The sequence below is a fragment of the Sycon ciliatum genome, chromosome 12 (genome assembly GCF_964019385.1).
Source record: "Sycon ciliatum chromosome 12, ocSycCili1.1, whole genome shotgun sequence".
NCBI classification, from domain to species: Eukaryota; Metazoa; Porifera; class Calcarea; order Leucosolenida; family Sycettidae; genus Sycon; species Sycon ciliatum.
In genome coordinates, this window is record NC_088654.1 from 25,599,390 (window position 1) to 25,614,571 (window position 15,182).

Consider the following 15,182-nt stretch of genomic DNA (forward strand, 5'->3'; position numbering starts at 1 on the left):
TCGACGAATAGACCACGAAACACAGAGAAACTCATTCAATTTCGAAAGAAAAGGTGTCAGCACCGACGCAATCCACACAGTCAAGTAAGCCAATTTAGTAACCGAACGTTTTCGTTCCCTTCTCATCATGGGTAAATACAGTGAATAATGGAAAAATTGTCAAAATACAGCAACTTATATAGAGCTACAACAAAAGCATAGATCGAGAACCTCACGCTATATGTGTGGAAAAAATAAAATTCAGCAGAACAGGTCAAAGACAGTGTGAAGGTGAAGAAATGACCAAAACATAATGAAAACATCAGTGAGGAGAAACATTCCTGACACTTTCACGAGGATTAGCGCCAAACAACTGAAGTGACAAAACATTTTCCTTCTGAACACATAGTTCAGGGTACAACTTACGGATATATAACGCTTCCAAAGCTTCCAAAACAGACACATGTAATACAGATCTGCCACGGGCCAAAACTGAGACAACATCATCTCTGTACAACTCACGGCAACTATCACTAACCGACAGATGACTCTTGATAGCCGACTCAAGCTCATTCACATCGACATTACTACTCGTTTCAATACGTTTGATATCTGGCACACTGTACTGGAACTTGAACATGTCGACATCGGCCAGCCATAGGACGCCGAGAGTTTTGATGGTCGGTAGCTTCTCGTCCGTTAGCTCGAGCTGACTAGCACGATCAGCTTGCGATATGTCAGGCAGAACCTCTGCTGAGTTGGATAGCCACTTCCGAGCATGCATGTTGGCTTGGCTCTAGAGAGCAGTCAGATCCGTGTACAAGGATTTAGCTGCTGCGACATCAGGTGCTGAAGTCATGCTGTCGTCCATGTACGTAGAGTCCAACACGACGCTAGCTTCTTGCGGCATCTCTGTGCTGAGAGACCTGGTATGCTGTTGTGACATGTGCTGAGCCACGAATGAGACGCGTTTACTCCGAACACCACACTGCAAGATTCATACACCTCTGGCGGCTTGTCACGTTGAAGTAGCCAGTTGTGTGTGTTAGTGCACTGGTCCACGCCACACTGCTTGTCTCTTTTGCAGTCTCGTCCCTGGTGGTCGTAGCCAAGACAACGGTAGCAGAGCCGGTTCTGCCGGTTTTCCTTAGCGAACGTTCAGCGCTCGGTGACCGTCATTGACTTGAAGGAAGGACACTTTCACACTGGGTGCCGCTCTTCGCAGAGCACGTCAAAGCACGTCACCGGCCCTAGTGACGGCTTCGGCAATTCTTATCCACGACATCCAGCTCCTTGAACAGGTGGGTGTTTGCCTCCACCACCTCTGCCAGACTGAGGATTCAATTGACCCTTCTCTCACAGACTCCCACAGACCCAAGTCAATTTTTTTGTGGTTTAGCACGTGCTACGAGGTCGTACCTTTGATACAACATCCAGTGCTGGGACCTCCACAGCAAGCCATTTCCACAGCGCTGCACACCAAATCCAGGATACCCTCAAAAATCGGCAAAGACTACCACTCACGTTCCACTACTGCCTAGTACTGAATCCTACCTGACTTCTTGACACGACTCAAACTTGCCAAAGTCACTAAATCAACGTCAACTACAATAATCAAGCCACATATCTGCAACGTCACGAGGGTGCTGGCAAAAGTCCTGCTGCACGGCGGCGGGCAAAGCCTGAAGCAGGCAACGTTTTGGGGGTACGAGACAGCAGGGCAGGATCGGCTTGATGTTGGGGGGGGGGGGGGGGGGAGGGGAATCGGATGGCATAGTCGGGGTATCTGAGCACAGGAGAATGCAGTGGGCAGGGCGTTTAGGCTGCATTGCCTCATCTACATTTTCTTTGAAGATAAAACAGAGAGGTTCCAGGCTGTCCAAGAGAGTGCTCAATGCCGAGTGGCAGAGCTAGTTCAAATAATGGTAGTATTTTCTGATGATCGCTTAGTGCGTGAAATTTGGAGTAAAACACTTTTTCCGTCCTCTTATTGTTTTCTTTGAGGATAGGTTAGCTAACTCCACTACTCCACCATGCCCTCCTGGATATGGCTGAGCATAACAAAAGGTTAAAAACTAAAATCTATGTATGGTAGCGTAGCTTCCGGAACGTTTCCCGTGACCATCATTATTTGTTCGTTTCCATTGCATTCCATTGTGTGTGTGTATGTGTGTGTGTGTGTGTGTGTGTGTGTGTGTGTGTGTGTGTGTGTGTGTGTGTGTGTGTGTGTGTGTGTGTGCGTGCGTGCGTGCGTGTATGTGTGAACTTGTCGTGCTCTATGGTCTCAGCTGATCCAAGATGAATACTCTGAGATGCAGAAAAGACGCAAGTTACTTGACGAGCGTGTACAGGAGATCCGATCAGCAGTCGGTGAAATGCAGGCAGGTCAGTGGTCATGTGACCTAACCATGTTCCACTGAGGTTGTGTATGGAGAGGGGAGACAAAGAGACGGACACACAGACAGACAGACAGACAGACAGACAGACAGACAGAGGGACAGAGGGACAGAGAGTGTATGTATGTGCGTGAGTGAGTGGGAGGGAGGGAGGGAGGGAGGGAGGGAGGGAGGGAGACAGAGAGAGAGAGAGAGAGAGAGAGAGAGAGAGAGAGAGAGAGAGAGAGAGAGAGAGAGAGAGAGAGAGAGAGAGAGAGAGAGAGAGAGAGAGAGAGAGAGAGAGAGAGAGAGCACGCAAATACCCACAAGAGAACATAGTTTTAAAACAGAAAGACAGTCGAGGAATTGGACTACAACTGAAAGACAGGCTCCAACATTTCGACTGAGGGGCGATTCGATGGACGAATCAAATACAACTGAGCTAGGGAAAGATGGAGAGTGTGTGCATGCATGTGTGAACTTCGAAGTAAGAAAGAAATAGTGGCATTGACCCCGTAATGAGGTTGTTTCATTCTGTCACATGTCAAAGTGCACTGAGGGTTGACTTGGGTTTCAATGAATTTGTCACATGACATGCTCCCAGGGTATAACACTATTCTAGGACGAATTTCCAACCGGTTACGGTCCAATGAAGAGTTGGGGGGTCGGGGGGTCCCCGCGGAATTTTTTTTCAAAATACAACCCAAATATAGCACTCGACAGCAATTTAACAGATTTCTTGGTGCTGGATTGTAGCAAATATATGTTGGACTGTAGCAACGCCGTTGCTACAGCTCGATGACGCGGTTCGACCGTACAAACCGTACAAACTCGTGACCCTAGTACCAGCCCACGCGGCTTCGCTGGAAGTATCCGTGCAGAAAAAAGCGTTTGACCATTCACAGCTCCATTCACCCACAGAAAAGTACGGGCGGTTGGAACTGATTTGTAACTTTTCAACCGGTCGCCAACAATTTCAACCGGTCGAAAACCGGTTGGGGCGGTTCTAGAAAATTCCCTGGCTCCTAATTATGCTTGATCTTGAATAACTTCTGAAGAAAAAGTGGAGCATGGTGCTTAGACATGACGATGTTCCTTTTTCATGTTTGCAGGCTGTCCAACCGTCCTGCTTTGGACCAAAACATCAATCGTATACCTTTACATGGGACACAATTGCTTTTGTATACAATTATACTGTGGGTGTCCTGCTTTGGAATAGTGGCAAGCTTGGACAGACTGTGTTTTCCACAAGGAGGTAGCCATAGCTCCATGACACAGTGTTGTCTGTATGCAAGACTTGCTGTAACTTTAGTCTCCAATAACTTGCATGTTTGATGTCATGACATTGTGTTTTCTTCTTTCCCTGCCTTCAGCTCAAAAGCTGGACGAGTTGCTCGAGTCATTAGAGAAGTCAAACTCATCCGTGTACTGCAACCGTTCCAAGGTATGCCAGAGTGTTTGTGTGTGTGTGTGTGGGGGGGGGGGGGGTGTGTGCGTGTGTGTACTTGTGTGTGTGTGTGTGTGTGTGTGTGTGTGTGTGTGTGTGTGCGTGTGTGTGTGTGTGTGCGTGTGTGCGTGCGTGCGTGCGTGTGTGCGTGCGTGCGTGCGTGTGTTTGACTGCGAGTATGACATAATACCAAGAGTACATAAACCAGAGTGTGCAACTCGGGATGGTTCCTGTGGGAGCGTAATTCGTGCAGTACGTCATTTCTGATGGCATGGTAAGCCACAGGTACGGTGAAAAGTTGCGCAACCAGTCGCAGTGGTGCAGGTCACTGAGTTTGTCCTGATTTCGGTTTTTCGATACGGATAGCATGGTGAATTTACTTGCCAGTGCATGTACACAGCGTACGCAGTCACACAAAAGCACCGAAATCCTAAAACAGGACGTCTAAATCATGCCAACTTGGCTGATTTCCGGACTGTGAAACACGAAAATTTGAGCTGTGTGCAAGTCGCAGCTTGGCTGACCTCATCAGGGTGACGTAGTGCACGAACTGCGCTGTTTCAGAGCTGATTTGCACAGCTGCACACTCTGGTTTATATGTACTCTTGATACTGTAAAAGCAGAAATTTTCGGTGGTGTTTTATTTTCGGTAACTTCGGTGCCGACAATTTTTACCGAAAATAAAACGCACGGAAAATTTCGGTACTACCGGTACTGTATACATTTAGTACTCTATTGTAGTACACTTACCTGGAAAACGGGTTTTACCGAAAATTTCCCTCCACCGAACCGCCGGTTTTGGAGAATACCGAAAATGTTACACCACCGAAAACTTCTGCTTTTACAGTAGTACTAGTATTGTACTCTGGGTGAGATTGGGGCTATCTACTCTATCTCCCGGTGCTGTGCGTGTTATGCATCTAAGCATCTGTGTTCTTGTGCATGCGGGCGTGTGTATGTGTGTGTGTGTATAATACGATTTCTCCCCAGCTGTTCTATGACCGCAATCCACTCCGCACTACGCTACTGAAGGTTAGCATACAAGGTGTAGAGGTGGCTGCACTGGCTGATGACTCTCTTCAGGGCACCGAGAACGAAATCGCCGAGATGAAGAGGATTGATCCGGAAAGGTTAGTGTGCAACACCCACATAGTGTTGCCACACATAGTGCAGTCACCCAGAGTGCAGACACTCACACTTAATGCAGCCATTCAGAGTACAATCACACACAGTACCGTCACACATAATGCAGCCACTCACACATAGTGTAGTCACACATAATGCAGTCACATTGTACAGTCACACGCAGTACAGTCACACATAGGGTTCAGTGGGAATATCAGACCGAACTGTCTCCACTCCCAAGTTTCCTGCAATAGTTTTATGGGGAATTGAGAACGAAGCCCAACATCTCCTTAGACAAATTCCTCCACTTGCGACCGACTGGCTGGCTGGCTGACTGGCTCATAAATAATAAATACTAGCACCTAATCGACCGAGAGCGAGGAGTGGGGCTGGACTATTTCAACTACTATCGAGTATCCAGTTATGTCGTGAAGTACCATTGAACTGCCCTCTCTCAAATTCAGGCCTGTGACGATTTTTCTACCTGTGGAGCGACATCAGCTTCTTTGAAGAAATACGGCGTTGGACGATGCCTTCACTGTTGTGCATGTGTGTCTGTCTGTCCACCTGTCTGTCGATTTGTCCGTCTGTGTGTCTGTCTGTGTGTGTGTGTGTGTGTGTGTGTGTGTTTCTTGTGTGCATGTGTTATTGTGCTTATAGTCCGTACCCTGATGGTCTCACCTACTCCACACTCTGGGCTAGAAAGATACAAGCGAGTGCAGCCCAGATTGAAGTAAGTGACGCATGTGTAGTGCAGGGAAGCAGCTCTTCAATGTTACAGGCGCTCCTAACGTATTAGTGAATTATGGTGTTGGATGTGCGTGCACGTGCGCGTGTGGATGCGTGTGTGGACGTGTGTGTGTGTGTGTACATGTGTGTACGTGTGTGTACGTGTTTGCCAGGCTAAAGTAATGGCAGCCGATTCTTTGTAGCTCCGGGGGGGATGCTATGTGCTACCGGTATGTGGAGTGCGATTCCAGCACAAGTTACACACAAGTTTATTATAGAGCAATCGACTGACTACAACCTCACGTGTGTGTGTGTGTGTGTGTGTGTGTGTGTGTGTGTGTGTGTGTGTGTGTGTGTGTGTATGTGTGTGTGTACTGACCTCTTCAGGCACGTTTGCGAGACTACTCTCAGCCCCTGGCCATTGTGGATCAGCTAAGTATCTATGGTGGTCTTGTTGGTGCAGAGGAGAATCCCTCAGCTCAGGGTAAGGTGTATCTACAGGGAAACTTCCATATTGCTATACGCTACTGTGGGTATAACATACGGTAGCTGTCTATCCTTCGTCTGCCCTCTTATAAGTTATGTCACCTTTTCACCCCTGAATTTTGCCTTTTTCAAGTACCATCCACAGTATCTCTCTCTCTCCCTCTCTCCTCTCTCTCTCTCTCTCTCTCTCTCTCTCTCTCTCTCTCTCTCTCTCTCTCTCTCTCTCTCTCTCTCTCTCCCTCTCTCATTTTGCCTCTTGTTTCTTTCAGCAATTCGAACGGACACCGTTCCCATGGCATCACCATGGAGCAATGTTACTGTGCAGCGGTCCATGCCGGCGTTGAAATTCTACCACGACATTGATGTTGGTGAGTCCGTGACCATCAGCAGAATGCTGCTGCTACTACTACTACTACTACTACGTACATGCTGATTGGTTGACAGCATATTACAAGGCGGAGGACACGCTGTGTCGAAAACAGTACCCCTGACTAGGGTAGTGAGGGTCCAACCCAGGGCCAGACCCCCGTATGGTTCAAATGCTCGTCAAGACTGGGCCTCTGCCAATCGATGATGGTTGCAGTCAGGAGCACTGTTTTCAACACAGTGCGTGGCCTCCGCCTTGTATAAACATGCCGTCAACCGATGGACATGTTAATCTTCCAAACATGTCTTACATAGCACTACGTACAGATGTGTGTAACACTCATTCTCTCTAAGGCACACAGTTTGTAAGTTGTCCATTCACAAGGAGAAGAAGACCAAGGCAGTGCGAGTATGCTCACAGCTTACCGTGAAAATACCTACGGTGGACTATTAACGTGTATACTAATGATGCGTGATATAGTACCTATGCCACACTAACTTATCCTCCCCCTAACACATATTCACGCCCTCTTTAGTCGAGAAATAGAACAGAAGAAAACAAACTCATTGCGTAACGAAATCAGTAAAACAGGCAGGCAGTCCAGCATTGCGAGCAAGATGGGCTCTGGTCGACTGCTGGGGCGTAGAATACAGCCCGCTGGGATCACAGTAGAGGGTTTGCGGGGCATAATGGGACATCACTGGAACAGCAACAGGCGTACCGTATTTCTCCGGTTATAATTCGCACTTTATAAGTCGCACCCCCATTTTCAGGTTATAGCCATATTGATTTGATATATTGACTTCAGTAGTTAGTCATGCTCGATTGTAAGTCACACCCCCCTTTTTACCCTTGAATTTTAGTGTAAAAAGGTGCGACTTATATTCGGGGAAATACGATACTTATCGAGACTGGAGCAGCTGCAGGTGTTGGATCTTCCAGAGGCGGTGAAGCGGCAATGGCGATGACATATCGTGTGTTACCAAACTAGCTCGTTCACCCCCGTGCAACCACACATCAGCGCAACCTGAACAACCATTATAGGTTGCACGAGTAGATTATCATTATGAATTAGGAGAGCAAAATATGAATTACAAGTCGAAGCAAACCTCCATGACCAACCACCTCTAAAGCCCAAAAAGATCCGCAGAAAATACAAGCTGGCATGCCTGCATGCATGCACGTACAAAGTCATCATACAAGATGTACAACGCTAGCGTATACTACTGATGTACAGAAACACGTGCACAGTCCGCAACAGACCAAGATTCAAAAGATAACGATTCAAAAGTCCGTCACTACGCAAATATATTACTTGAACGAAGAGAATATTGATGAAGCGTAATTATTACTAAAACGGAAAGTACTGCGAAGCAGTTGTACAGTTCAGAAATACTTCGAAGTACAAAGGGGAATTAGACATCGAATCCACTGAGTAACATGTTGTCAAAACAAACAGTTCTTCGTCTTCACGTGACTCATGACATGACTTGCGAGTCGCGAACCAACGGACATAGATGAAAAACTAATTGAGTTATTCCAAACCCGAACAAAAAAAGACACGGCATGCCGCGAGCAACTTCGTGGTGTTGGCGCGCACCGTGTTCACCGTGTTCTCCAAGTCGTCACCTCCCCGTAGCGTGACCTTTGATCTTACCCTATAAAACGTGATGATGTTGTATTATGACTCACAATTGCTATCTGCAGAAGTCTTATGACAATTGAAGATACAGTATGTCTTGGGCAACAACGGAACCCTATGTCGAAAGATGGTATTTATTTTCATGTCTTGAAGATGAATTGACCGTACGCATTATGACTGCTGAAGAGACCGGATACGAGTTGCGACCACTCCTCCTGCACCCTGATCGTGTAGACCTGACGCCAATGGAGGTTGCGGAATACACCTGCCGCGTTTCAAATCTTGTGTTGGCGACAGGTGAGAGGCGGCAACGCTTACCGAAGATTTCCGTCGCTGGTGTTGAGGATTATGGTTATGGCAGCGTAGCAAGACACGACAACGGTGTGGTCCTCCGCTGCTGGAACGCGATGGCCGGAGGGCGTGTTACAACGAGATGAGGACAGATGCTGAAGTCGGCCTGAAGGGCGTAGAGGACACGTTTGCCAACGGCGGCCGTGAAATCAAATCAATAGAGCTGCTTGACGCCATTAGGGATTTGAACAAGCGCCAAGTCTTCCGCACCGACAAGGCAATGGAGAAATTCCTAAGCCATGCAGTGCAGATGACAGTCGTCCCAACACGCTTTACCAGAGTAGTAGTGCGCGGCGGCACAATCGCCATTGACAATGCTGGCAGTCAGTCTAAGATGCCGGAAGTGATCGTCGACACGATCGAGTGCAGAAAGAGAAAAGCGTCGGACGACAATGATGATTGGGTTGACCCAGTGGTCAGGATTCAGGCTTCTGAATCGTCACAAGTATATGAAGTGTCGAGGAAGAAAATCTTGGGCAACTCCTTCTGCACATGTCTTTGAAGAATGAACTTCTATCTTCTCCTTTGTACAGCTCTCTCTCTCTCTCTCTCTCTCTCTCTCTCTCTCTCTCTCTCTCTCTCTCTCTCTCTCTCTCTCTCTCTCTCTCTCTCTCACGAAAAATGATCCGAAAATTGAAAATACAGGTCAAAATACTGCAAAACTACCGTAAAAGTCCGTAAATAAGTACCTGCCCGAAAGAATATCCCCTTCATTCTTTTGGCTCTGTCTGGTGAAGTCAAGTCAAGCCCGATAAACATACTGCCCGAAATAAGTACCGGCACGGTGTGCACATGCAGCACGTAGCATGTACATGTACATCGACATGAAAATGACTTCTTCACTACACACAAGTCAGGTCCGAAAGTTAGTTCGTGCCCGAAAGTCAGTACCCGCCCGAAAGTTAGTACGGATGTGGTCACTAAATTCAAAAGTAAATACGTACTTATTTACGGACTTTTACGGTATGAGTTCTCATTAGGGGCCGTTCGTAATTATCAATATTTTTCACGAAGAGAAAAAGTTTCGTATATGGGTGGGTGGGTTGAGGAGAGTTTCGTTTTGAAAATTATTGATAGCTGAAACATCAATCAATTCTAGCTGTCAAGTCAATATCTTTTTCGTTGAAGGGGTGGGTGGGTGGGGGAGGGTCATAACTAAACTTTTTCGTTCCGTGAATATTATCGATAATGCCGGATAGCCCCTTAATATATAATTGAAGAAAGAAGGTAAAGATGACATTCGAAATGATGATATTTTAGACATCATATTGCAACATGATCTAGGACAGGGCATAATACCCCACCCCTGAAAAAGTGAAATTCGAACCCACATGTACACAATACATATTTTCAATAATACCCCTTTTTGGGGCAGGGCGCCCCTGTAGTAGAACCCGCTCGTTGCCTCCGACTTACAGCTTGTAAAATCATCGACAGATAGTCGTCGATTTTGACTGGCCGGTCGGCTAAAGGTCAATGAAAGCCCCGTAAGTCCCATGGCCTTGTTTGTTCTTGTGTGTGTGTGCACGCGCGTGCTCGCTTGTGTGTGTGTGTGTGTGTGTGTGTGTGTGTGTGTGATGCGTTGTTAGATGTGGAGAGCTTTGAGGCATCTTACGGCAACTGTTGGGAGCCAGTCATTGCTCAGCTTAGCTGTGCTGTGGGTAAGTGGTCGGTGTTACAAGACTGTAGCTTCTTGTTAGAACTGTAGTTACGTAGTACTTAGGAGGCGTTCGTTTCTGAACTACAGGTTTGACTAGAAACTAGATATAGCATTTTACCGTTCATGCTAAATTTAACGGTACTCGCACCCAACACCCAAAATACCGTCGGTGTGGTATCGTTTCGACAATAGAAACTCTGTTTAGCGGGAAACCGGAATGGTAAGATTTCGACTCGGGTTACGTCACAAGTCGATCGTTGTGTCAAAAACCGAAATGCTAAACATGTCTTGAAAACACACAAAAAAATGGTACAGGCCGACGGTCGGAGTTAGCATGAACGGTAAAATGCTGACCATGTCTACTACTTCTTTCAGTAGATGCGTTCCTTTTTTTCTACTCAAAAAGAGTAGATTCTGTCTTTCTCTACCGGCTCTACCAGGTTTGAAGCTGGTAGAGGTCGGTAGAAGTTGGTAGAGGTGCGGGATTTCCAGCAAGATCAAGGAGTTGTACACAACTCCATAGAAAGGAAAACCATTTCACGTACATACCATGAAAACTACTGAATCCGGTAGGACAGTGTTTGGGCACTTACCTCTACCTTCTCCCTCTATCGGTAGAGTGACTCTACTCTACTCTACCAGGTAGCTACAAACGAACGCAGCCTTAGTATTTGTGGGCTCACATGTTATGTTGACTTTTCGTGACGTTGGCCAGGAGGATTCTGTCTCAGTCTTTATGCTCTGAGTTGTAATATTCGTAGTTAAAATGTTCTATACACATTGCCTTTTTGACTTACATGATCGAATGATTATTGTGTTCATGTTCTGATTTTAGTCCAGTAGAGTTGTGTGTTGTGTGTGAGAGGATTGAGTGATGTTGTGAAATTCTTATGCCTATCTCTCTCTCTCTCTCTCTATCTCTATCTATCTATCTCTCTCTCTCTCTCTCTCTCTCTCTCTCTCTCTCTCTTCTCTCTCTCTCTCTCTCTCTCTCTCTCTCTCTCTTTCTCTCTCTCTCTCCCTCTCTCTCTCTCTCTCTCGCTCTCGCTCTCGCTCTCGCTCTCTCTCTCGCTCGCTCTCTCTCTCTCTCTCTCTCTCTCTCTCTCTCTCTCTCTCTCTCTCTCTCTCTCTCTCTCTCTCTCTCTCTCTCTCTCTCTCTCTCTCTCTCTCTCTCTCTCGTCTTTTCTCTCTTCAACTTATAGATATTTTGACAAAGGAGTCATTAGACCCAAGTTGTCCACTACCGTTCTGGGACAAGGTATGTAGACATATATTCAGATAGCACCATAATGTTGATATCAACCGTGTTTTGTGTCTGGGTATTTTAGGGGTTTCGTGCGACGTTTTCCACTTTGACGTCGACTTCAAAATCTCACATTCCGAGATCAAAGTGCTGCGCACGTTCGAATCCAACGTCTGTGCACGTTCCGGCTTTCTTCTTCTTGTTTCCTTTGCAATCAGATCCGCTTGCTACTGCATGGCAAGGCATGCTTGAAGTCGGACCATGCTATAGTCTACCTGGCTGCATCCTATAACCCATACAATGACTCTGAGAAGCTGGAGATTGTCATCAAGTCTCTTGTTGTCACCCTCAAGAGTGGTAAGTCCTGAGCGTTCCTGGTCTATCTGCTAGTATCCATGTGGTCTTGCTACAATTCCCAGCTACAAGGAACCCCATGTGTTATGTTGGTGTGTCCCTATAACATAGCGTTGTGTCAGAAGTGTGATTCTAACGCAGCCAAGTAACAGTTCCTATCCCCTTTGTCTCCTTCATGGCTGCTGTCTCGCAATGTGTGTATGCATGTGTGTGTGTGTGTGTGTACGTGTGTGTGTGTGTGTGTGTGTGTGTGTGTGTGTGTGTGTGTGTGTGTGTGTGTGTGTGTGTGTGTGTGTGTGTGTGCATGTGTGTGTGTGTCTGTGCACGCTGCTATTGTCCAGGTTACATCAAGACACAAGGTGATCTGGACATCTACACGCGCACACCGTCCAAGTATGATGAGTGCAATATCGTACACATACCTGGAATGCAAGTCGTGTAAGTACCACATGTACTAGGTTTGAAGCTCTAGAAGGGGATTCCCCTGTTCATAGAATACTCCTTGTACACTATCTTGTCACTTTTAATTCACGAATACTGTATATATTTAAACGAAGTGCTAATCTAACGAGTTAATAAGGAGGAATCTGTCGTTAACATAGAAAACGTTATACTTACACTGGATACTTACACTGGCTACTTACACTGGCTACTTACACTGGCTACTTACACTGGCTACTTACACTGGCTACTTACACTGGCTACTTACACTAGCTACTTACACTGGCTAGCTAGTGAACGTTGAGAATGAGTGAGAGAATCGTCACCTTTGGTGCACGTAAACTAGTCAATTTTAGGAAATTTTAGGAAATTGTTATATTTGCGGCTCGTTAGAATAGTGGATGTACGGGAAAATGTCTGCCTTCTTGCACACCTGCGACTGTATGTTTGCGTATTTGTTGGTGTGTGTGCGTACGTGTGTGTGTGTGTGTGTGTGTGTGTGTGTGTGTGTGTGTGTGTGTGTGTGTGTGTGTGTGTGTGTGTGTGTGTGTGTGTGTGTGTGTGTGTGTGTGTGTGTGTGTGTGTGTGTGTGTGTGTGTGTGTGTGTGTGTGTGTGTGTGTGTGTGTGTGTGTGTGTGTGTGTGTGTGTGTGTGTGTGTGTGTGTGTGTGTGTGTGTGTGTGTGTGTGTGTGTGTGTGTGTGTGTGTGTGTGTGTGTGTGTGTGTGTGTGTGTGTGTGTGTGTGTGTGTGTGTGTGTGTGTGTGTGTGTGTGTGTGTGTGTGTGTGTGTGTGTGTGTGTGTGTGTGTGTGTGTGTGTGTGTGTGTGTGTGTGTGTGTGTGTGTGCGTATGTGTGTGCGTATGTGTGTGCGTATGTGTGTGCGTACAGTGTTCGATTGACATGGGAGTGTCAGGGAGATTGCTATGACCATCATTCTCTCATGCCTTGCGATCCCAACAAGATCAAGGCGCAAGACTTGGCTGTGAGTAAACCATGGACAGCCTCTGGTTGCCGTGTAATGCTGCCAACTTTCTGCTGCTGGAGCTTCTACTGCTGGAGCTGCTGCTGCTGCTGCTGCTGGAGCTGTTGCTGCTGCCGCTGCTGCTGCTGCTGCTGCTGCTGCTACTTCAGATACATGTATTGGCCTCACCCTCGGCCGGACTGGATAGTTACTGACTTTGCGCTGTGTGTGCGTTGCCGTGCGGCCAAGATTTGTACTTTTGTGCACTTGTTAGATACAAGTAGAGTGAAGATATGGATGGGCATTTGATGGGACACTGCATTTCATGCTTGATGTTTGTGGACATTTCGTTCAACGTTAACTTATCATCCTCTTTTTTTCTTCTTTTTTTTAAGGAGAATGACAAGCCAGCTTTTTGGGGTGCTGGAAACGAATCAGTCAGCGAACACAATACTAATTCTTCGTGTTTAATATATGTTTTTTTTGTGTGGACGTATCGTAGACTTACGCATCTTGTTTGTATGTGTGTGTGTGTGTGTCCTTCAGACTCACGATTCATTTGCAGCGTTTCGCTCGCGCAGTCTTAGTCTCGATGTTGACGTTGATATCACCGCTGACCAACACCAAGTCAAGTCACTGCTCTATGCCTCCACGCTGAGATTCTTCCAGAAATTACAGGTAAACCTGTGTGCTCTTTGCACTCTACCCATGCAAGAAATTACAGATACCCAAGCGTTTGCATTGCACTTGCACCAGAAATTACAGGTAAACCCATGGTTTTCACTATGCTTGCACCAGAAACTTCAGGTAAACCCTTGCTTTTTGCAATGTGCGGCTTGTTGTTACATGTACCGTAAAGTACCGCCAGAGCGCCCCGTCTCGCGAGAGCGCCCCACCTTGATTTTACAGCCAGGGAAAGGAAAATCGTATGGCAGAGTGCAACAAAGTTTGTACGGTGTGAGAACCTTAGTGCACTAAGGTCACACTTAGCAGGTTTTTGTATGGAGCTCGTGTCCGCTCGAAGGTACAGATTGACTGAAAAACATGCAATGTTTGTACCAGGTTCGTGTCGTATGACCTACAGACAGGAGACCACCTCCACAAAATGACCACGAAAGGACGAGATGGTGGGGCGCTCTGGCGGTACTTTACGGTACATGTACCTGCTGCATTCACGAACATGTTTGAGGATTGGCCGAAGACTTAGGTTCAGTTACCTGGTTAGGAGAGTTTCTGTGTGAAAGCAGGGGGGGGGGGGGGTGGGTAACTAAACTTAGCAGAAAGGTGGAAAATGGGTGAGTTAGAAATGTCCCATGAGAGTCGTATGTAAATTCTTGTTCAAGACATAGTGTAGGTTCAAACTGTTGCCAGCAACTAGGGAAATGCAAGCCGGATGCTACGAATGTGCCCAGTTTGGCCGTTAGAGTGCTCGCCTATCCCGGTCGTTGTGTTGAACAATCCGCCAGCTCATGTGTTTGTATTATGCAGTCTGTTTACTCTGGGAGTCAGTACTTAAACAGCTAGAACAGGTGGTACGTCATTGCAGTGCCCGTGTACTACAGATGTGTGTGTGTGTGTTGCTGTGTTCTATGTGACCATACATAAGGTGGTACTGCTAATGGCCAACACACCTATTCGCCGCGGGAAACTCTTCAACAACACGAAGCCTAGAAAGCCAGCGCTGTCGAGATTCATCAAGTGAGATATTAGGGTGATGTACTGTCTGTCTGTCTCTCTCTCTCTCTCCCTGTCTCTCTCTCTCTCTCTCTCTCTCTCTCTCTCTGTCTCTGTCTCTCTCTCTCTCTCTCTCTCCTCTCTCCTCTCTCTCTCTCTCTCTCTCTCTCTCTCTCTCTCTCTCTCTCTCTCTCTCTCTCTCTCTCTCTCTCTCTCTCTCTCTCTCTCTCTCTATCTCTCTCTAACTCTCTCTCTCTCCCTCTCTCTCCTTTGTTGTCATCAATGTCGATCTCTTTTTTTTCTTACTTCGAAGTACACACATGCATGCACACACTGTCCATCTTTCCCT

General features: G+C 46.8%; 1 protein-coding gene across 2 annotated transcripts in view; it reads left to right on the forward strand.

Moving 5' to 3' along the window:
* The window catches only part of LOC135828267 (uncharacterized), an 86,101-nt gene that overhangs the window by 41,344 nt on the left and 29,575 nt on the right, over positions 1 to 15,182 (forward strand). For both annotated transcript variants that reach the window (XM_065340716.1, XM_065340715.1), the window contains exons 26-38: positions 2,268 to 2,364; positions 3,728 to 3,798; positions 4,792 to 4,931; positions 5,587 to 5,659; positions 6,043 to 6,139; positions 6,411 to 6,509; positions 10,091 to 10,162; positions 11,364 to 11,419; positions 11,623 to 11,761; positions 12,100 to 12,196; positions 13,087 to 13,180; positions 13,706 to 13,837; positions 14,766 to 14,857. In XM_065340716.1, coding sequence (XP_065196788.1) covers positions 2,268 to 2,364; positions 3,728 to 3,798; positions 4,792 to 4,931; positions 5,587 to 5,659; positions 6,043 to 6,139; positions 6,411 to 6,509; positions 10,091 to 10,162; positions 11,364 to 11,419; positions 11,623 to 11,761; positions 12,100 to 12,196; positions 13,087 to 13,180; positions 13,706 to 13,837; positions 14,766 to 14,857 — 1,259 coding nt within the window. The remainder of the gene's footprint in view (positions 1 to 2,267; positions 2,365 to 3,727; positions 3,799 to 4,791; positions 4,932 to 5,586; positions 5,660 to 6,042; positions 6,140 to 6,410; positions 6,510 to 10,090; positions 10,163 to 11,363; positions 11,420 to 11,622; positions 11,762 to 12,099; positions 12,197 to 13,086; positions 13,181 to 13,705; positions 13,838 to 14,765; positions 14,858 to 15,182) is intronic.